Below are 22,640 nucleotides of genomic sequence, written 5' to 3'. Positions count from 1 at the left end.
CTCACTGAGCAGAGAGCCGGATGCGGGGCTTGAGCCCAGGACCCTGAGACCATGACCTGAGCTGAAGGCAGACACCTCACCGACTGAGCCCCCAGGTGCCCCTAAACACAGATTTGTAAAACATTTTGTTTCCCAGAATCCCTATTATGCCTTATTATGACTTCCACAACCCCAAATCACTGAAAACAGTTTATTCTCCAAATGCTGATGGCTTTTTTTATAGCAGCTCTACTTGGCCGCAGGACACGTCGGGTGGTGTCTTCTGCTCACACTTGCCCTTGAGCCGGCAGGTCTCACTCCGCCGCCGCTGGGGACGTGCTCTGGGGAGTCCGAGAGCCCTCTGGACCCCCGGCCTCCCGGGAGAGCTCGCGCAGCTTCTCCGGGTTCTCAAAGGGCTTCTTAACCCCACGCTGGTGCGGCTGGTGTGAAAGCCTGTGTGGAGCCTCGGGGTCAGGCACGCGCTGGAAGTCAGAAGGGTGCAGGAGTCCTTGCCCGGCAGCCCCCGTGAGGCCAGGCGGGCCGGCGGGGCCCGGCAGCTGTCGCCGAGCTCCGTAGCAAGCATGCTTGCCTCCTGGTTCGGAGGTGTGTTTCCGGAGGGCTGCGTGCAGGGGCGGCCGGGGTGAGGACCCAGCTGATGGGGACCCCAAGAGAAGACAGGCTGGGGGCTGGGGCTGGGGGTGAGCAGGGATTGGAGGAGGCTGAGAATTTGCTGGGGGGGGGGGGGGTGCCGTGGAGAGGACGAGCAGACAGGGCAGGCGGCGGGAGGCCGTCGGAGGCCCGGGGCAGGACTGCGCTGCGATGGGCAGGCTGAGCTCGCGCGTCCCAGAAAGAAGGGGCTGTGGGGCGAAGGCTCTGAGCCGCTGGGACGGGAGACAGGAGGGTGCCGAGGCCCGGGTCTCTGTGGGTCCCCATCCACCTCTCCCAGAGCTGTAAATCGTGGAACGGCCATTGTCACCACCACAACGCCACTTCCTGTCAAGGAGGGTACTTTTCCTCTCGAAGTGCACTTTCCTCCCTAACATCATAAGCACAAAACAAAAACACACTCACGTTTAAATTGCGACAGGAGAGAAGACGTCCTGCAGTGGAAAGAAAGCGGTGACGGCCGCACTGGCCCCGAGCAGAGGCGGGGAGACCTGCGGCCGAGCGCAGGGTCGGAGTCCGGAGAACACCACGGGAAGGAAGCAGCAGGAAGAACTGGCAGGAGACGAGCAGGGGCTCCAGGACGGTAAGAAGAGACGGACAAGAATTAAACCCAAGACGTCGAAGACTCCCTCCACCGGAGAGACGGGAGCCCGGAGTCTGAGGAGGCTCACGGAGTCCCAGGCAGGGATGAGGATACAGCTGTGAGCAGGCACACGCACGTGCACACACACGCGTGCACACACAGCCAGCGCGCACGTGCACACACACGCGTGCACACACAGCCAGCGCGCACGTGCACACACACGCGCACAATGCATTTATGCACACACGGTCACAGATGCATGCTTGCACACGCATTCACACATATGTACATGGTCACACACATGCGCCCACACAGTCACACGGTCACAGACGCACGCTTGCATACACGCCCACACACACGTCCACAGTCACACACATGCACCACGCACACACACGGTCACAGACGCACGCTTGCACACACGCTCACACACACGTCCACGGTCACACACATGCACCCACGTGCACACACGGTCACAGACACATGCTTGCACACACGCTCACACATGTGTACACGGTCACACAATGCACCCATTAGCACACATAGTCACACTTGCACACACAGGGCACACACGTGCACATGTGTGCACACGCAAGCATGTCCTGATCATATCCTGATGCAGGTGGTGATCTCTCACACTAAGAAAATCCTGCAGGTTTCTTGACTAAAAGAACAGGTTATCTACAAAGAACACCAGCGCCAAAGTCGTCTAGGACCTCCACCTGCACCTAAGGCTGGGAGACAGCGCGGGTCACTGAGCCCAGGGCACTGCCGCCCTCGAAGTCTGCCCCACCAACACGCCTGCACCAGTCGGGGTGCTGAACACGTGTTTACAAATACGGCTCCCCCAGAGCCACAGACCAGAGACCCGACACCAAGACCACACAAAGCCAAGGCTGAGTGTAATATCAGTGCTAAGTAAAAACTCGCAGGAGTTGTAGCAGGAGTCTATTCTACAAATAAAATGCTAATAACGGTTTAAAACTAAACTAACTGATTGCAGAGCATAGGAGTTTGGGGTGATAAAGGGGCCTCGGGCAGGGGGGTCCTGAGGGTTGATGAGGAGAGACGAGAACATTCCAGAAGCCGCCCTTAGAGTGCAGATGGCCGGCAGGAGGAACGGAGAGCCCGTGGTGTCGTGGACTCTGACTTTTCAATGTGGAAGTCTGTGACTGACCGCCAGCTAAGGAAGGAAGGATAGCCCTATGTTAGATGGAAGATTATGATTCAATTTTTAAATTTTAAAAAGAGGTAAAAAATGGAACAAAGAGTGATTTGAACAAATCTTTTTTTCCTGCAAACCAGAGCAATTTAAAACCACAGAGAAGAAAAATAGAAAATACCAATGTAAATTACTTAAAGCAAAATGACTACTTTTTAAGTAAAGTAGGTTTTTTAATATTTTTGTTTTCTTTTTTTTTTTTTAAGATTTTATTTATTTATTTGGCAGACAGAGATTATGAGTAGGCAGAGAGGCAGGCAGAGAGAGAGGGGAAAGCAGGCTCCCCCGAGCAGAGAGCCCGATGCAGGGCTCGATCCCAGGACCCTGGGATCATGACCTGAGCCGAAGGCAGAGGCTTTAACCCACTGAGCTACCCGGGCACCCTGTAAAGTATGTTTTTAAAAAACCAACCAACTGGGCGCCTGGGTGGCTCAGTGGGTTAAAGCCTCTGCCTTCGGCTCAGGTCATGATCCCAGGGTCCTGGGATTGAGCCCTGTGTCGGGCTCCCTGCTCAGCGGGGAGCCTGCTTCTCCCTGTCCCTCTGCTGTTCCCCCTGCTCGTGCTCACTCTCTGTCTCTCAAATAAATAAAATCTTAAAAAAAAAAACCACAAACAAAAGAACCCAACCAACCCACCAGACACAGGCAAAGAACCCTAGAAAGGAAGGCCAGTTTATGTTCTTTACACGTTGTAACTCCAGGTGATGACGTGAGGTTGGAAATGAGGATCCGGGCGCGAGGAAGAGGAAAACTGGAGTGGAAATGGGTGTTTTCCAACCAGACAAGCTGAAGTTCAGGATAAAAGAAGTCATCAGAGAAAGAGGAACCGTATGAATTAACTTAAGGCTTCACTTGTGACAAAGATAAAAGTTTTCAACTAACCTGTCCATTGAATGTCATCGATAACATGTTACAAGGTTTTACATTTTGGGGAAACGTCATTACCACCTGCGTCTCAGAGCCTCGGCTGTGTCTAGCTGACGCAGAGCACACACGTGTGACGGAACGTGCGCAAGTATATGAAAGTGTTGCTAAGCTCCGAGTGGCGTCCGTGGTTTGCTGAACAGCACCCCAGCCGTGCTGGGGACAGGAGACACAATCTGGGGCCCTGTCCCTGGAGGGAGCTGGCAGAGGTCTGCACGGGAGCTCCCCATATGAGTTACGAAACCCGCTGTGCTTCTAAAATGATTTTGGAAAAAAAAGTTCTTTTAAAAAAGCACAAAACCCACACACAGTAAATACAAGTATATGACCTCTGGAGCAGAGCGTGTGTATTTTTTCATATGTATGATCATGGTTCAGTCAACAGTCTTTAGCCAACTTCAGGAAACAGAGATTTCTAATCACATTCAATGGCTAACAAAGTCTCGATTACTCGGTAATTAAGAAACATATTCTTAGATAAATATTTGATTGGAGAGGAAATCAAAAGGGAGATAACAAGTCTCCTTGGAGGCAATGAAGAAGGAGCTCTTCCTACTAAAACTCAGGGAACCCCTGAAAGCCATGTTCAGGAAGAAGAAAGTCATCGATCATTCATCCTGGGAAGTGAGGACTGGTGTTATGAAGGACCACCGTGGGTCTGGGAGTTTAGCCTGCTCGGAAGCTAATAGAGTTCGTGGTTGGACACCAGGGACTGTGTGACCACCGCTGAACAGGCAGCATGGGCCCCAGTTCTGCACCCAAGCTCAAGGCAATGCAAGGGTGGGCCCCGGGGGGTGGGGGGCTGCGCACATGGCAGGTTTGTGATACCACCGCACAACCCAAACTTAGCAAACCCCAACCTTTACATGGATGGCCAGTAACCTGGCCCAAACTGTCCCCCAAGAGACGTTATTTTCAATCTGTAGGTCAGCAAGCAAATGTGCCCTCCGCCTCTGCCTGTGGTGGGGGAGGGATGATGTCTCTGTCATTGAAGCCTGTTTGCTCCAAAACACTCTAGAAAGGGCAGTCAGAGCAAAAGCTGTCATCACCTCTGCCCAGCTCCTAGAAAGGTGAGTGACTCATGCAGAAATGTCTCCCAACAAACACGAAACGGAGACGTTAGGAAGCTTCTGAGCTCATGATGGCACTTACCGACCTTGCTGGTCTCCTCGGAAGGATGCTGGGGCACCGACTTGTGCTGCCGGGCACCTACCCTGGGGGGGCTCTGTTCTGGGTGCCTGTGTGCGGAAGCCAGCTGTCAGGACCAGAGGGACTGACTATCAGGTTACAGCAATGCCATGTGAGATGTCCTGTCTGATGGCTGTGGAAACACATGGACGGTGACAGGTGAGCTCCTGGTCGACGGGTGAGGATGGCACCACCAGAGCCACAGTGGGTCTCGAGCACCACGAACAGGGAGAACCCGAGATTCCACATTCGTTCTCGTGGCCTGTGGGAGGCAGTGGGCACCTGTCCTCTGCTGGGGCGTCTCTGAGGCAGGTCTTGGTGGTTTACTCACGAGTCCCTGCTGTGGGTTCAATCATGTCCCCCAGAAAGATATTTTAAGTCCTAACTTCCTGTACTTTGTGGATGTGACCTTATTTGGTAATAAGGTTATTGCAGATGTCATCAAATGAAGGTGAGGTCATTCTGGGTTAAGGTGGCCCCTGGTCCAGGGACTGGCGTTCTCACAAAAAGAGGGAAGTGTGGGAGCTGACAGAAAGGGAGAGGAGACCGCGTAAGGGCAGACACAGAGGTCCACGCAATGTCCCTGTACGCCATGGAAAGAGTGCTAAGCGTTGTCAGCCACCCCCAGGGAGCTGGGAGCAGGGCTTGGAATGGATCCCCTACAGCCTCAGGGGCCAACCTCTCCCCTCCGCTCCCCTCCCCCCTCCAACGTGGGACTTCTGGCCTCCAGACTGCCAGAGATCAGTTTCTGCGGCGTCTAAGTCTCCCGGGTCATGGCGTCTTGTTGGATCAGCCCAGGAGACCGCTGCTGGGCCCTAGAGGGTTCCTGCTGGGGCTCCCACTCCCAAGTGCACCCTTTGTTGCAGACTGTCTCCCTCCCTGCCTCACCTCCCCTGCTTCCTCCTTTGTGCTTTTTGGGCTCAACCCCCAAATACGCCTCCGGGACAGAAGTCCTGTCCCAGGGTCTGTGTTTGCGAAGCCCACACCAAGGCAGGTGACTTCAGAAGGACGCACAGTCAGGGAATCCGCACTCGCATCACTCACCAGCCAGATGGCCCAGCTGCAGGACGCCGTAACAGGGTTCTCCAGAGAAACACAACCAGTAAGACACGTGTAAGAGGACTGACCCTAAGCAAAGGGCCCATGTGGTTATGGAGGCTGGTAAGTCCACTCTGTAGGTGGGCCTGCAGCCTGGAGCCTCGGGTGGAGCCGATGTGCAGTCGGAAGGCACCAGCTGGAGGAGTTTCCCTTACTCAGGGGAGACGGTTGGTATTTGTGGTCTGTTCGGGCCTGTGACTGATTAGGTGAGGCCCACCCACGTTGGGGGAGGGCTCCGGCTTTGCTCAGTCTACTGATTCAAATGTTAATCTCAGCCAAAACGACCCTCACAGACATGCCCAGAATAATGTTCAACCAACTATTTGGACGCTCTGTGGCCCAGTTGAGTTGGCATGTGGAATGAACGGTCACAGACGCGGTTGCTCGTGCTACGTGAAGGGGCTAACCCCTCCCCCCTTCCGAGCCTCACGACAACGACGACTGTCCCGTCTGTGCTGAATGGGAGTGCAGAGCAGGGGCAAGGGCAGCATTAGCGCGTGGAACCACCCCAGTGCCTGAAGGATATGGAGCCGTGACGGTTGTGAGGGCCGTGAAGTCTGCTGTGCTCGCGGCGGAGGAGTCTCAGGAGAAAGACAGCGACAGCTCAGGGAGCTCACCCGCGGAACCCCCCCTCGCAGTGTGAGAAATCACCCACCCCTGCCATGAGAGGGCTCAGCCCTTGTCGCACATGTGGCCGATCGACAAAGCTGGGGAGACCCCACCTGGGCAGACCTCTGGGGCTGAGTCCAGAGCTGGGTTGGGGTGAAAGTCCCTGGGACCTGGAAGGGGGGCCCTGCGTGGAGGTTTTGAGAAACTTGGGCTCCCGATTTCCTGATCTCTCCAAGCCAAGAAAAATGGTCCCTCTCCTTTGCTAGGGAAGTGCAGCCTTCCTGGGGTGTGCAAAGGCCCTGTGGTGCGGCACGGGGGTTGTCTTCACTCAGGGTCTCTAGACCAGCAACTGGGCAAGCCTCGGCAGGCCTGGAGGGCACACCACAGCAGCTGTTGGAGGAAGGCTCGTTCATCAGAGGGGCTGTGGGCCTGTGCTGCTCCCCCTGCCTAGGACGGTGGGTAGCCGGGTGGCGTGGGAGAAGCAAGTAAGCCTGGGGACGGGGCTCTGATGGGGCCTCTGTCTCAGGACTAGCACGCTGGCGCCCAGAGCTGGCCCTTAGTCCAGGCAGGGGTGACTCCTCCTGCTGGGTGGCAGTGAGGGAGCAGGCGGGGCAGTGTGGAGGGTCTCGGGGAGTGTGGGTGCAGCACGGCCCCCGTGGGGAGAACCAGAGCGCACCTCCCTGAGGCTGCTAGAGCCCCCTAGCAAGGTGTCCGAGGAGACGTTCTGGGGTGGTCTGGAAGACAGCGTCCAGGCAGCCCGCACGGCTGCCAGTCATCCCGCAGGGTGGGGGGGCTGGGCTGGGGTGGGAGCAGGTCTGGAGGTCACCAGTAAGCTGTTGACACAAATGGCCCAGACCTCCGAGTCATCTGCCTCCATCGGCCAGGTTCCCAAAGCCGCTCAGCTTGCACCTGTGACATTGCTAACTTGGTGTGAACCACAAAAGGCCGTATGGACTGTTGCCGCGCTCCCATCCAGCTCCAGGGCGGGTGACAGGACAAGGGGAGAAGCCCTCGGGCGAGTGAAGCTTTGAGCTGGCCCCCCTCCTCTTGAGCAGGTGCACACGGTGGACAGGAGGGGCGGCAGGGCTCCACCTGAGGGAGGAGGGCCCTGGGGAAGGGCTGAGTGGGCCTTACAAGGAGGTAGAGGGGTGCTGTGGGTCTAGACTCCTGCCTCGGTCTCCAGAGAGCATCAGGGAGGAAGGGGCACCCAGAAGCAGGCGCACCAACGGCATCTGTCACCAGGGAAGCAGCCCGGGCCTCGCCCGCCAGCCCTGCTGCCACAGTGGCAGGGACAGAGGTGGGCAAGAGGTCTACAGCAGGGACTCCCTCTCACCCACACTGACCCGGCTGCCCACGGTGCGGGCAGATTCGAACCCGCTGCTCAGTAACGCCAGCTGCTTGGTGGTGAGCTGGTGACATCTCCCCAGATCTGAGGGGAGAAGTAGTTCTTCTCACTGGATGGGGCCCTGCAGGGATCCCGCTTGGTGATGACTTCCTCAGGCTAGAGACCTGTCCTCCAAGACGCAGCGCACGTGCTGGGCCAATGGCTTTTACTGGGTGTCGTGTCTCAGGATCTAGAAGCAGCGTTGGGCACCAAGCCGGAGAAGCAGCGTTGGCTCTGCTCACTGCCACTCGCCACCACTGCTCACTGTGGCCAGTGGTCCATGTGGGACCCGCGTGCTTCCTGCTCTCACGACATAAGGCTCTGTGGAGTTGGAGGCCACCCCCAGCGGAGACCCACGGTCCGGGGAGATGGGGGTGGAGGGATGAAGCTTAGCTTGCCGCCCGTGGCCAGGGGGATCGGGCCCCTCTGCCCCCGCTGCTTCTCAGAGGCCCCAGGGGAGCTTTGATTCACCTGTGTCCGTTCCCTGTTTCACTTTGTCCCTTTCTTCATCTGTGCTTTCCGGGCTTGCGTTCCAGATACATTCCTCGGTCCCCACGGCGGCCTCAGGATCTGCTTCTGGGGAGCCCAGACTGGGGTAAGTTCCTGGTTGACGTTACACTGCAGTGGTAAGATGTCTTCCAATCCTGCGCAATTTTCAGCGTGTGTGTTTCTAAACGACTTTTTCCTGCCTCGCATCTCTCACGTTTAGCACTGGACCGTCCTTATGCCCAATAAATAGGGCGCCGCCTAACGAAAGAACGCCGTCGGTAACGAACGCCATCGGTAACGAACCCACAGTGGCTCCAGTGACCTTCACGGAACTACTTAATGTGGGCTTCCATCCAGACGACGGTCCACTTCAGCCACAGCACCTCCGAGGCGGTGACGGCGACACACGGCTAGGCCGGTCGCCATCTGCCCGCCTGGCGCTGGTTGGGGGAGAGACCGTCCTCCAGGTACCAGTGAGCCAACCAACGCAATCAGCATCCCTCGGCTGAGCTCAGGTGCGGTTCAAGGGCACCTGGGGGCAGCTGACTGCGGGTCTACCCCAGTGCTGACCGGGGACGAGGCTCTGAGGCTTTAACAGGAGCCTCGTGGGCTATGAGGTTAAAGCCTTTCATGAGAGAGGAGGGAACCGGAGGACACAGGCCTGTGCTGAGAGCCGCTCCACACTCTTCTGGGGTGACGCGAAAGGCATCCACAGACAGGACCAAAATTCTTGGTTGACAGCAGTCTTAATTGGCTCCCACCCAACAGAACAATGGATTCTTCTCCGCCTGAGCCTTCTGTGATCGGAATTTGGAAAAATGCTAAGTTTAACAAAATGCCCACCTTGGATACTAAAATAGCTTCGTTAAACTCCGAAAAAACACTTGGCTTCGAACAATGTTACTTTCTAGAACGAATCCCTTCTAAATAAACTTTTTTGAAACAAACGTCCATCCAAAATAAAAGAATGCGACCAGGAGCCAGAAAGCATTGAAAGGCTTGGGGACTTCTAAGAGCCATTAGAGCACGTCTGCCTTCTGACAATAATTGGCCGCCCGGTTACTGGTCACCTAAGGCCACTCCCTAGAGCTGCCTTCTTTAGGATTATTTGATTGAGTCAAGTTGAATCTCACTCTTGTTTACCAGATTATAAGCACCAGACCTAATTTAATGTAATTTGAATTGTCATGGCTGTATGTTAAACTATTTCTTCAGTTCAGCAGTAATGAGAGTGAACAGGAGTCTCAGGGGACAACTAGCTTTAGGGCAATACCCTCGTGTTGATACCGTCTTTGGGCAAAGACCTTAATGGAACACTTACCTGCTCTGTTTGCTGGAACACGTGTAGAGACGCTGTCTAGAAACTGGTGATGTGTTGCGTCCTGTCTCTCCTCCGCTTGGGTGTGGGACAACGGGGACAAGGAGACAAACCTTGTATGTCTGTAGTGATGGTGGTGTGACGTGATGCCAGGAGGGAGCTCTGGCAGAGACCCGGTGAGCTCAGTGGTGCCTATGGCCACCGAGGATGGGGCCGCCCTTTCAGTGTGTTTGCGTTTGGAAGCAGATGTAACTGCGGAGCTCAAAGCTGGACATCCACGCAGTCCATGATCGCCATGGAAGTCCTCTGGACGAACGAAGGCAGAGAAAGAGGGAGTTAAGCCTCCATTTCTTAAAAGTTTTATATGGCTTCTAGCCTTTGCCGTTAACTGGACTAAACGCGCCTGGGATATAGTAAGCTCTGCTAATGCTGTTTTAAACTGCAGAACGCCCTCGGGGACTAGAGCAGGAGCAAAGGGCCACGCAGGTACAGGGCAGTGCTTTATGCTGTCCTTCCTGTAAGAAGCGGCCCCCTTTGGTTATATGCACATGTCCTTGTCACTGCGTGCGTGGAGAAGCGTGTTCACTGTGGGACAGCTGGACGTCCGAGTTCCTCCAGTCCGCCCGTGGCTCGCGGCCCCATGGCCAGCCGAGGATCTCCCAGCCAAGTGAGGTGGGGCCCAGGGGCCTGTTTGGACGCAGGTGTCCCCCGTCCTTCCTTTGGGTCGCCGCATGGACCCAGGTCGGGCTCCGCCGCTTTCCTGACCTTTCTTCCCGGTGCTAGAAGCGCCACCGGCAGGTTCCAGCAGGGTCGCTGCGAGCTTTCTGGCCGCGCGGAGAACGGCTCAGCGGGCGCGGAGGTCACGCGCGGGAGCCGGCCTCCCCGCAGGGGCCACGCGTGACCTCCGCGCGCTGCGGGGGCGTCCGTCCTTGTCCCCAAGGACGGCAGCAGCGCCCGGGAAGAGACCTGCTCAGGACCTAACGGTCGTTTGTTCTGTGATCGCCGCCCGCGGAGTGGCGCGGAGCAGCAGACGCCTCGTGGTCAGCACCGCCCGCCCCCGCCCCCCGCCCCCGCGCCCGAAATAAAACCGGCGAAAATCAGAAAGAGCATCTGGGAGGCACTTAATGCTTGAAACCCCGGCGAATCCCAAAACACCAGCGAGGGGCTCGGCGCGGCCGGAGGAGGGGCGGCGCGAGGGCGTCCGCAGGGGAGCGCGCGGCCCGCGGGGCGCAAACGGTTCCGGCGGCCGGCGCCTGCGGAGGTCACGGCGGCGCAGGTGGGCGCGCACGGCCGGGCCGGGGCGGGGGCGCGCGGCGGGGCGCACGGCGGGCCCGAGCGCGGGGTGCGTGTGCGGCCGGCCGGCGCGGGGCCGCTCCGGCGCCGCGTCTTTTCTTCTGCTCGCGGTGATGTCATCGGCGGCCGCGGCGGGGAGCCGGGAGGCGGCGGCGGGGGCGGCGCCGGGCGGCCGCCGCAGGTTCATGTGCATCTAATGAAAAGGCACTTGACAGTCGGCCAGGACGCACGCGAGGGAGCGCCCGCCGGCCGGACCGCGGCGCCGCCCGAGCCAATCGCGGGGCCGGCCTGCCCATGGGCGAGCCGGGGGGGGCGGGGGGCGCAGCCGGCCGGGCCGCGGCCGCTCCGAGGTGAACGGCGCCCAGGCGGGCTCGCGGCGCGGCGAGGCCGGGCGCGCCGCCGCTATGAATTCCGCCGAGCAGACCGTTACGTGGCTCATCACCCTGGGGGTGCTGGAGTCGCCCAAGAAAACCATCGCGGACCCCGAGGGCTTCCTGCAGGCGTCTCTGAAGGACGGGGTGGTCCTGTGCCGGCTGCTGGAGCGCCTGCTGCCCGGGACCATCGAGAAAGTAAGTGGCGCCGCGCTCGCGCCCCCGCGGCGCCCAGGCCCCGGTTGGGGGGCGCCCCGCCTCGTTCCCGCCGCGGCCGGGGGTGACGGAGACGCGCGGGCGCGGGGTCGCGGGGCGCCGGCACCTGGCGGCCGCGCGGGGCGCGGACGAGCCCACGCGCCTCCTTTGTGCGCGGACCCGGGAACGCGGCCCGCGCGGGGGGCGCGCAGGCGGCGCGAGGCCCGGGCGGCGGGAGCTCGGGGCGCCATTGTGTGCGGGGCGGCGGGCGGCGGGGCGGGGGGCGAGGGGCGGGGGGCGGGGGCCCGGCCGCGTCGGGGGGAGCGGCCCTGCGGAGGCCGCGGGGAAGGGGCGCGGCGGCTGCGCCGCGCGCGGAGGTGGAGGCGCGCCTCTCCGTGACCCGAGCAGAGAACCGCGCCCCGGCGCGCGCGCAGCTCCCTCCCGGGCTTTGTTCCCGCAGTTTTGCGGGCGCCGTCTCGCCGCGGAGTCGCGGCTCCGCTTCAGCCGCCGGGCGCCGTGCGGTCGGCGAGGACGCGGCGGTGCCGAGCGGGGCCGCCCGAGACGACACGGCCTGCGGCCTCCGCGGCCAGCTCCCGGCCCCGAGCCCCGCGCACGGCGGACCCACGGAGCCCCGGCGCGCTGCGAGGCCGCCTTCACGTTCTCCATTTGGTTTTCGGGTCCATTCCTGCTTTTGAGCCGAATCCCGGGTTCCCCCGACCCCGCTTCTGGCTCGGTGGCCGGTGGTTTCCCCGGGGCTGCGGTGTGAACCTTGACCCCGGTGTCTGGGAGTGATTAAAGTTTGCTTTCCTCTCACACAGGCTGACAGCAGGGGCCTCCGCGAAGGGCTTTTCAGAACGAGGTCTCCCTGCATTACAGAGAAGCTGCAGTTTCATCCCCCACCCCTGCTTTTGGCCGGCACAGAATGTTAAGATCAACAGTTACTTACAAGGGGTTAAACGTAGAAGCTGAAGCACAGCATAATTAGGGGGGAAAACCCTAATTTTTAAAATGGGGTTGTATTGGCTCTAACGGTGCAGGGACACTTTGCTAATCCAGTGTTCATTAGGTGACTTGAGAAAGTAAAACGTTTCCTCTTAGAAGTTTGCGCGTGTTTTGGCGCTGCATTTTCAAGGGTCGGAAGAGGTTTTATTCAATACGAATTTTGCATGCACGCTAGTTTCAGGCATTTTTCTTTCTTGGACCATACACCGGGAAACAGAATCTCCATTAGAGTGCGGAGCCGCCTGCCTGTCCAGGACATAAAAATGTTGCTTGTAAACGGAGCTGATGTCACAATAAAATCATGATTTAAGACAGGACTGAGGAGCCCAATCCAACGCGCAGGGCGCTCAGAACACTTGGTTGTCATCTGGATATCAGGAGCTCTGGTAATAAAAGACAGATGTTGCCAAGCCCTGACAGTCCACACTCAGTCCACCAAAACAGGCTCCTATAAAATGCGGTTCCGTGACGGAGAGGGAAGCTTTAGGAAACGTCGCGCGTGGTCTGGAGGAAAGCACGTTCCTATCACACCATCAGTGTGCGTTACTTGGCATATTGACGGCATCGATGGCATCGGCAGACTTCAGTGATCATTTCCTTGTACGGTCTAGGAAGATCTGCCTTCAACACGGTAGCCCTGCTTCCATCCTACAAGGAGGGGGAATGAGGAAATACAGTGTTTAGCTTGCAGGAGCCCAACTGCCACTGTCCCCTACCCTCCCCAGTTCCTGCCCCACGGCCCCCGCGGGTTCGTTTCTGTCTCCGCCACAGTGCAAATTTCACACCGAGGGCACAAGTTATGGCCAGAGCTCCTGACTCTCTGCGGTTCAAAGGTAGGTTTTTGGAGTAAAATATTAGCCAATCTCTGCCGCTAAAAAACTGGGGTTTCTGAGGTTTCACGAGCTTTTGCATTTCTTAAGCGGAAGTATCTCTTTGGGCTTGTACACCGAGTACCGTGAGCCCCAAAGCTGACAGGCGGGACAGCTTTCCTCGGGAGCGTTTGGAAACCTCACTGAATATTCATGGGGAGTTGAAAGGGCCTTAACTTCACCCCAGTTTGCCACATGGACACCCTGACGACTGGTTCAAGTGGTGGGAGCAGCCCGCAGCCTCACGTTGGCAGAGCCGGGGTTGACGACAGACCCCTGGGCTGGGGAAGACACAGCACGAAGGCAAGTTTGGAGGCGGCTCAGGTTTCCCATGTGCCTTTCATTAAGAAAACATGTGCTAATGTGCTCCTTGCGATCTGTTCATTTGTTCTACTTTGGAGCCAGTCAAAGGGGCCGAGAACCAGGAGGATGTTCATTTTGGTTCAGATTGTCAAAGTTTTCTGTCGGGGTTCCCCTTGGTCGTGTCTGTTTTTCTTGAGGTGGGAGGCCAGGGGCACCGGGGGGCAGTGCATAGACTCTGTAGACAAACAGTTCAGAAAAGAGACCCTTTCCATCGTGGCCGCTGCCCCGTTTTCTGCTGTAGGGGAGACAGAGTGGGATCACACGGTTTCCCGGATCTCTGCGTATAGGGCTCTTGTGCTTCGATTTTCCGCAGGGACGGCTGGGACGTTTTGCTGAGCTGCCCCCGCTGCTGGCTTCCGTCATCCCTCCGGGGGATGGGAGCCCACGAAGGCGGCAGAATCCAGGGGGTCCAGCTCCCGCAGGTCATGAATTACTGCTTCAGACCTTTCTTAGACTATTTGTCAGAGGCTGAAGCCGAGATGTACAAGTTTTAGAGGGGACCGTCGCCGATGAGCGCACCGATGCATGGGAATGATGACGCGTTGCTTGAGTTTTGCTCCTGGACGTGGCGTGTGGAGTCGCTTGGTTCAGCGCGAGCATCTCAGGGCGCCTGGTTCTTTCTCCCTGGGCCCCAGAGCCTGCAGAACACGCCAGGACAGTGAAGTGTTCCTGGGAGACATTCCCTCCATCCACGTCTGTGCTCACAGTCGACAGTCCTGCGACCCCCTTGTCTTGCTAGATTTCCTGGGTGTGTATGTGAGCATTTAGATTGGGTTCAGCTGTCGGGCCGGATATCTGTGTTCTGGGCCGTAACAGAACTCTTGCCCAGGAGGGCTGCTCCACACACCTGCTGTCCCCCAGTCCTGGAGGCGCAGGCCTGGGATCGGGGCAGGCAGGCCTACTCTCCTCGGAAGGCACCAGGGAAGGGGGTCCAGCACACGCCCTGTGTCCCCACGGCGTTCCCTGTGGTCTCTGCTGTGTCCTCACCTCCCCTTTTGTAAGGACGCCGTCCTTGGATAAGGACCACCGGCCCCCAGTTGACCTCAACTCAACCAGCTCCATCTGCACGACCTTGTTTCCGAATAAGGTCACGGCCTGCACCTTGGCGAGTGAGGCTTGAACATTGGAATTTTGGGGGACACAATCCAACCCATAATAGGTCGCATAATAAATTTGAACCCAGTCAACTTATTAAGTATGTGCTTGCTCGTAGGGTGCCAGACGCCATGGGAGATAAGAGAACTAACATGTTCTTTGGGGATTTGGTGCGCAAGGAGACCGCGATAGTAGTAGCGTCACGAGGCGGAAGGAACCGAAGGCAGAAAGTCAGCAAGTCAGCTCTACGTGCAGGAGTTTCAGCCTGCGTTTGGGCGGCCCAGCCCCTGAGGGTTTTTCTGACGCGTGGATTAGAATATGGTCTGTATTTCCTCAGACGGTCCCCTGGCAGCCCCTGGTGGTCTTCTCCGGCTGCAGAAAAGCAGCAGAGTCGGATAGGATGTAGAAGAAAAACGGCTTTTTCCTGATTGATTTGCGGCCTGCGTTCCGATCAGTGCTGGGACCTCTGGTGCTGACGGGGGCAGGGCGTGAGGTCAGCGGCCCTGGACGGCAGTTCTGAGTGCCCGCTGTGGGGAGCCTGTCTTCTCCTGGGCCCTTCGCCCCAAGGATGAGGTCAGCAATGGCAGGAGTGTGCTGGTGGGGGTCTTGGTCTGGACTCGAGATTCCAAAGCCCACACCCTGTAACTGTTTGTAAACCCTGGTTGGTCGCCTGGGAAAAGCGCTCGGAGAGAAAACTTACAGAATGCGGTCTGTCCTGACTGTGTTTCTAAGAAGCCTTCTTTAAACTTTGCAAACAGAATTATTGGTTATATTAGATTCCTCCTAATGATACAAAGCTTCCAGAATAGTCAGTGTAATAGTGAACATCTGCTTTCGCAACACGTGATTTTAAAGTCTTGCCTCTGCCCTGCACCAGGGCGATTCTTGGTTCGGGCCTTAGGCCCAGAGCAGAAGGAAAGTCACTGCATTTGCTGGCTCATTCCCAGCGAACAGACAAACCTGCCTTCAGTGTAGACTGGGACGTGGAGACTGATTTGCCGAGAGCCACTTGAGGGCCATCGCAGGGCCTCTGCTGGCCTGGCCCACGGGCGCTCACTCAGGGTCGTCTGACTTGGGTTTGGGGAGCACGGGGGTGGGGTGGGGGGGCAAGATGGCCTGCTGTTCCCGGCAGTGACCTCTCAGTCCTCCGGGAGAGTCCAGCATTGGTGCTGTCCTAGGACCTCATTCTATTTATAGAAATAATGCCCGCAGTGGCTTCCTTTCCTGCTTCCCTGGAGCGCTGCCTGCCTCACCTCTGTGTACATCTCTCTTAAAGAGACAGGATGTGCCCCACGATGCTGGCCGTGTGCTGAGCTGCTTCTCTGGAATGCCTCATGTCGCCCCCGTCTCCCAGGCTGGCCCCAGACGACCCAGGTGTGCCTGCTGCCTGGGGCCGGGGACCTTCCAGGCAGGGACAGAGTGCTGGTCGGTCACTGGCTGGGGATCCTCAGGGGCGTTAGGTCTGGAGAAGTAGGCAGGAGTCACAAACCAGGTCAGGACACCAGACACATGGCGTGAGGGACCACAGGGACAGGACACAGTCCAGGGTGACACTGTGGACACAGAAGGCCATTCAGCAGGGGTCCCAAGCGGGAAAGGGGCACGGAGGCTGTCGGAATGGGATCCACGCTCCTACCTAGTTCGCAGGGAGCCCAGCCACACTTGAGAAGAGGACACAGAGCTCTGGAGAGCCCTGCCCTCATGGTGCCCCTGGTCGGACGCTCCTTTGCTGGTTCTCTCTCGTCCTCATGGGAGGACGCCCCCGAGGGGTCTGGTACTCTCTTGCGCTGGCATCACAGAGTCCTCAGTGGGCCCCTGGGCTTTCCCAACCTTGAGTTCCGTGGTGACCATCTCTGCTGAGATACGAAACAGTGTGCAGACGGACATGGGCACACGTCTAACGCTGTCCCTGGAGGGCTGTCTCTGCTCTTTCGGATTGGAGTCGTCGGTAGAAGGTGGCAAAGACAAAGTGTCCCTCCAGGCACTCACCTCTGCCAGGGGACCCCAAGACCCACTGGGCCCTCCCAGAGCCACGGCTAAGAGGGGGTGGTCCTTGTATGTGTCCCCGAGTCACCCATTTGCTGTGTGACCTGGGGCAACTTCTCTTATTTCTCTGAGTCTCAATTTCCACCTGAACACAGAGATCAGATACCTGCCCGGAGGGAATGGGCTCCTGGGGCGATAGGGCCGTCAGGCGGCTGAGTGAGTGGACTTGAGGGTTTCTGGGCGGCACTAAGCACCGGGGAGGTCCTCAGTACGTGGCAGGTGTGATTATTTTACGAACTGATGCTGAAAATCGACCTTGCCGTGTCCAAGAAAACTCGTAAGCCAGGGTCCGAGCATCAGAGCCGCTCCAATCCAGGAATTTCTTCTTATTCTCACAACTGGGCAGATTCCTGCAACTTGAGGGGGCTGGCGGCCCCTCCCTTCCCCCCGACAGACCGCCATTGTCTGGGCTGCCGGGACCCCTGGATTTGGCTTCCAGACCCTCTGTTTAGCGCCAGGTCCCGCGCAGCTGCTGAGCTCACACAGCTGCCGGCTCAGAGGGGCCAGAGGGGCTGGATGGAGGCTCGGGTTTCACATTTATAGAGTTTCTTGCATGGGAAGGGCCTGGAACGCCGCCACGCACAGAGGGAGGCTGTTGGGGCCGGTGCTGGGCCCCGCGTCCCCTGTGTGTGACTTCTGACCTTTTCCTCCATCACTTCTCCCCAGTTAGGTGAGGAACGCTCATTTCCTGATGTGTTTATATTTCTAACTTTAGCTCTGAATTTTTGAAAGTCTTATGAACCGGACGGGTCATTCTCAGCCTTGGTTTTGCAGGATGTACTGGGTCTGCCGGACTCTGAAGGCCAAGGGCGGTGTATAAGTGGGATGTGTGGAAATAGGTACCTACTGGCCTCCGGCCAGGTGCATGCGTGTACACAGCATACACACACGCACAGACGCACACACGTGTATGTGTGCTGTGTCACTTTTCCAGGGGGTCGTAAGAGAAGCCATGGGTCTCAAGCGTAAAGCATTCATGAGTTCTCTGTGTGAAGGAATTCTCGGGACGTTATTCAACCCAAACTCCTCGCTTCACAGATGAGTTAACTGAAGTCCGTTGCATTCGGTCGTGTAAGTTGTGTACTGCCAGGCGTAGGGAGGGTTGCTCAAACTGTAGTGCACGCGAGTGAGGTCTTAGGACCGTGCTGGGGGACAGCTTTGGGGCAATGATGCACAGACGTCCACCTCCATGGAGGTCAGCCTCCTCTGGCACAAAGCAAATTTGAGAAGCGTCATGGTAGCCTACAGAAGTGGCCCTGGTTCTTCACTCTTGTCTGCTGCCAGGTCTCGTGGAGAAGGACGGAATGCCGTGTGTGCTGCTCCCATCCGAGGATGGGGGTCGTTTTCTTACTTCTTGAGTCCCAAGCTGCCCTGGGCCCATTTTAGCCAAAGGGATGTGGCAGATGGGACAGGTACTAGTACCTAACTGGCCACTGAGGTTTTGTGGCTGTTATACAGCATCCCTGGGGCAGCAGGTAGCGGGAATAGGCTGGAGAATGAAGTTCTTGTTTTGTACAGAACTTGAAGGTATACTACACTTGGAGCAGCTTTTTTTTTTTTTTTAAAGATATTTTGTATTTATTTGACAGAGAGAGATCACAAGTAGGCAGAGAGGCAGGCAGAGAGAGAGAGGGGGAAGCAGGCTCCCTGCTGAGCAGAGAGCCCGATGCGGGGCTCGATCCCAGGACCCTGAGATCATGACCTGAGCCGAAGGCAGCGGCTTAACCCACTGAGCCATCCAGGGACCCCTGGAGCAGCGTTTTAAAAAGGGGTCAAAAATACTCTTCATATCGTCTCCAAACAAGGTGCGTGTCATCCAGAACCCGAGTGCGACCTGCGGAGCTGCTTGTAGCTCGTAAGAAGTTGCGTCAGCCTGAAGCAGGGATCCACAGCTCCAGGTCTGCTTTGGATGCGGTCTCCTGCCACGGAGCCTGGCTGCGGCGGGGCGGTTTTTGTTAGCAGCACCCTCTTTCAAAGCTCCAGTTCTTGGTTATTTGTAAATACTCTGGCCCGTGGTGGCCTTTCTCCCTCACTTCTGTGTGACTCACTGCTGAGTTCCCATGCCAAGAAGATGCATTCCCATCTCTTTCCTGTCCGTAAAATACTTTGTTTACAAGAGACTTTCCAGTACCCGTCTGCGGCTAGCAAACATTCACAAGTCCTTTGTCAGAAACGCGGAGTATCTGACAAAGCCCGCTGCATGCTGAGAGACTATGACTTGGTTGTCATTTGAGGAAGAGTGTTATCGAGGTTCTTCCTGAGAATCAGGAGTTTTGGGGGAGCATTCCTGGGGAGAATGGCCTCTTCTGGTGGTGCTCCGGGAGACCATCAGGACACAGAAAACCCGGTCCCAGGTCTTAAGTGTCTGTTCATGAATCGTTACAGTAATATTCTGGGAGTGAGCTACTCCCCGCACACCTAATGCTTCTGTTGTCTGTAATGGAATTGTCTACTTTAAGAAGCTAGAAAAATAGGGATAAGTTAAACTCTAAGTAAGTAGTAGAAAAAAGAGAATAATAAAGAACAGAACGGGAATCAGTGAAATAGAAAACAAATTTGCTAGAGAAAATCAACAAAACCAAAATTGGATTCTTTGAGAAAATCCATAAAACGGATAAACCTCGGAGACTGATGAGGACAAAGGCTAGAGGACACAGATGGCTCATGTGAAGAGTCACTGCGAGTTCTCCAGATGCTAGGAAGATAACGGGGATAGGATAACTATTTCTATGCCAGTCAGTCCTACAGCCTAGAGGAAATGTGCACTTTCCATGGAGGACCCGTCCAGGAGGAGATGGATGACCTGACCAGCCCGACACCTAGGAAAGAACTTGAATTAGTTAAACAGTGTCTCACAAAGCGAATGCCAGGCTGCATGGCTCACTGGTGAATGTTACGAAGCAACCAAGGACTTCCATTCGGGACACGTAAGGATTCTCCACACACAGTCCTAAGGAGACCAAGAACCCAACTTAAAGAATGGACAAAATGGCTTGAGCAGACACTGCTTCACCAGAGAAGGGGTGCAAGTGACAGGCCCAGGAAAGACGCCCGATGGCGCTAGATGTGAGGGAAACGCAAACTGAAGCCAGGTCAGACGGCCTGCGCTCCTGCTGGAAAGTTCAAGGGTAAGACTCGTCACACCAGGTGCTGATGAGGACGCGGAGGCCCTGGAGCCCCATCCACCGCGGTGGGAACGGGGAACCCTGTAACCGCTCTGGAAAGCAGCTTGTCAGTTTCTTGAACTATTACAGATCTACCAAGCGGTTTAGCCATTCCATTTCTTTTTTTTTTTTCTCTCTTTTTAAGATATTATTTATTTGAAAGAGGAAGAGAGCGCACAAGTGGAGGGGGGCAGAGGCAGAAGAGGAGAGAATTTCAGGCAGATTCCTCGCTGAGCACAGAGCCCTGCACGGGGCCCCATCTTGCGACGCTGAGATCATGACCTGAGCTGAAATCAAGACTTGTATTATTTAACAGACTGAGCCAGCCAGGTGCCCCTTAGACACCCCATTTCTAAGGATTGACTCAAAGAAATGGAAGTATGCTCGTACCAAGTCTTGTGCACAAATGTTCTTAAACCTATTTTTTGCAACTTTATTTTTAATAGCCATGAACCAGACACAGTCCAAATAGTTTTTCAACCAGTGAATGGATAAAGTGTGGTATATCCATACTTTCTAATACTCAGCAATTAAAGTGAGTGCTCAAAAAGGGATGAAAATCACACCGGGAAAAGAAGCTGGGCAAAAAAAGTACACCCTGTGTGATTCTGTGTACATAGGATTCTAGAAAATGCAGTGGGCCCTACAGTCATGGAAGGTACGTCAGTGTCTGCTTAGGGACACTTCCGGGGGCACAAGGAGACCTTGGGGATGAGGGGGCATGCATCTTGGTTCTGGGGAGGGTTTCACAGTGTGCACATAAAAACTTGTCCAACTGTACACTTCGGATATGAGCACGGTAGGTCTGTTACGGCTCACCAAGGGTGCACAGCAGTAGTCACTCTGGGTGTATTTAAGTTTTTGTTGCGTGTAATGGAGCTTCAGTTCATTTTCTTGGCAGTCCCCTGCTTTTGAACCTGACTGTAAATCCAGAAGGCATGTACAGAATTTCACTGTATAAAGGTAAATAGTGTACTTGCATTTTTTTAATGCAAGTACATTTTTTATGCAAGTACATTTTTTATGGGGAGGGACTTCTGCCGGAGAGCTCATCTCTCCCTGTAGTTGTCTGTTTTCTCATCAGTCCTTATGGGGTAGCTACTACATGGCTTATGCTGGCCTCTGGAGATCCAGTGATTAGCCAACAGAGACTTGCAGACTGTCTAGTGGGGAGAATAACATCAAAGACGTCGTATGCACTTGTTTTACAATCTGAGATTCCTGCTCTGGGGGTCAGGAACAGGTGTTGGCTGAGGAACCTGGTGTATACTTGGCGGGGGGACAGGTGATGTCATGGGGAAGGCTCTTCTCCGAGAGCGGGCCCTGAGTTGAGTGCTGATGGACGAGTGGGCTGTAAGAGAGGAGACAGGAAAGAACCTGGGCAGCCACAGCACTGGGCAGGGCGGAGATGGGCATGGGCCAGGCAGCACAGGGTCTTAAAGGTTCTGACGTTTTGCAGGGTCTTAAAGGGAAGTATGACACAGTTGGTTATGGATTTTGAAAACAATACGCTAGGCACAGCATGGAAGCAGCACGGATGCAGCCCGTTGAGGAGGGGGAGGTGGTCATGAACCTGTTGGGAGCTGGGTTTCAGACAGGGTTCAGGGGGCCCAGGGCGGACACGGCAGCTCCGAGCCTCACCGCCCCTGGGGTGCTGGTTACACACAGGATAGATGGGGTGTCTCCGGTGTGAGAGGCAGCCTGGGGTGAGGTGCCTTAGGCTCAGGACTAGGTCCAGAATGGGTGCAATCACGACTGTGAGGGTTGGAGCTCAGAGAGGACAGGGGGCTGGAATGTAAATCTGGGAGTCACACGAGAGAGCGAGGTGTGAACCTGAGTGAGCAGTGGTGAGCTTCCTAGCACCAGCCTTGGGGAGTTGGACCTGGACGCCCTGGACAGTGCCGCTAAGGAGGAGCCTGGTTGCAGGGGGTCAGGTCGGTAGGGAGCCTGGTGACTGGAAGCCAGGGCACGAGCGTGGCGGGTATGCTGCAGGGGCCGGGAGAAGCAGAGGGCTCTGGCGACATGCTGGGAGGGTGGGGCACAGTGGTGACTTGTCCCCGGCAGCAGGCACGCGCAGTGTCCCAGGCCAGCCAGCCAAGTGCACACCTGCTCGTGGGCCACTGAGCGGCGGTGCCCGTATTGTGAGGGCAGGGCCGGCTCTGGCCGGGGAGGGCGGCAGGGGGTGTTGGGGGCGGGGCTGGGCCAGTGAGGGCAGAGACAGCGAGGGCGGGCGGACTGGGTGCGTGGATTCCCGGCCACTGTCCCAGGGGCGGAGCAGGACCTGGCAGTGCTCTCTCAGCTCCCTTCGAGCCTGGGAAACAAGCTGACCTTGAGCTGTTTTTGCCAGAAAAGGGATTCTAGAACACTGTGTTCCTTTTCATGGCTTTAGGGAAAGACGACAGTCACTTCCTCTGCGCTTTAGCAGGTACTGGTTCAAGTCCGTGAGTGAGCTGAGGCGAAGCCATTGTCTCTGAGCAGCGCGGAGGTTTCCCTCTGACCTGATGCGTGTCACTGTCCAGTCTTTAGTGCTCCCCCACCCGTATGACAAGGGACTGCCGGAAACCACCTGCTCTCTGCCGCATCTGTTGTGCAGCTGACCTTTGAGAGTCCGGATCGACGCAGTGAAGGCAGTTTAGGGATTTTTAGAATGCTCATGTTCAAGTTGAGGACGGTCTGCATTAGAAGGTTAGACGGTTTTGAAGATACATGTGTCCCCTGGGATTTGCTTTCTCGTTCTCATTTGGAAACCATGCTCAGTTTGTTACATGTCATGGTAATGCACGAAG

At 56.6% G+C, this 22,640-nt stretch overlaps 1 protein-coding gene and 1 long non-coding RNA gene across 5 annotated transcripts in view; one reads left to right on the top strand and one right to left on the bottom strand.

The window, feature by feature from the left end:
• Window positions 1-1,743: 1,743 nt before the first annotated feature.
• LOC101676468 lies at window positions 1,744-10,721 on the bottom strand. Of its 2 annotated transcripts, none has more exons than XR_001178447.2 (3): window positions 9,460-10,721; window positions 4,523-4,691; window positions 1,744-2,408 (listed from the first exon to the last, which is right to left on the bottom strand). It is a non-coding gene; the product is annotated as an uncharacterized LOC101676468 (long non-coding RNA). The 2 variants fall into 2 exon arrangements; XR_001178446.2 differs by lacking the exon at window positions 9,460-10,721 and adding an exon at window positions 5,603-6,282.
• A 186-nt stretch (window positions 10,722-10,907) lies between these two features.
• The window catches only part of ARHGEF7 (Rho guanine nucleotide exchange factor 7), a 122,416-nt gene continuing 110,683 nt past the window's right edge, over window positions 10,908-22,640 (top strand). The window contains exon 1 of one of the 3 annotated variants that reach the window (XM_045081291.1): window positions 10,908-11,318. In XM_045081291.1, coding sequence (XP_044937226.1) covers window positions 10,946-11,318 — 373 coding nt within the window. In that variant the 5' untranslated portion in view covers window positions 10,908-10,945. The remainder of the gene's footprint in view (window positions 11,319-22,640) is intronic. The other 2 variants (XM_045081288.1, XM_045081290.1) reach the window with 2 other exon arrangements.

The sequence above is a fragment of the Mustela putorius genome, unplaced genomic scaffold, assembly GCF_011764305.1.
Source record: "Mustela putorius furo isolate JIRA1106 unplaced genomic scaffold, ASM1176430v1.1 tig00000551_pilon_pilon_pilon, whole genome shotgun sequence".
Lineage (NCBI taxonomy): Eukaryota > Metazoa > Chordata > Mammalia > Carnivora > Mustelidae > Mustela > Mustela putorius.
The sequence above is the reverse complement of the archived record's forward strand: the minus strand, read 5'-3'. Positions and strand labels throughout refer to the sequence as shown.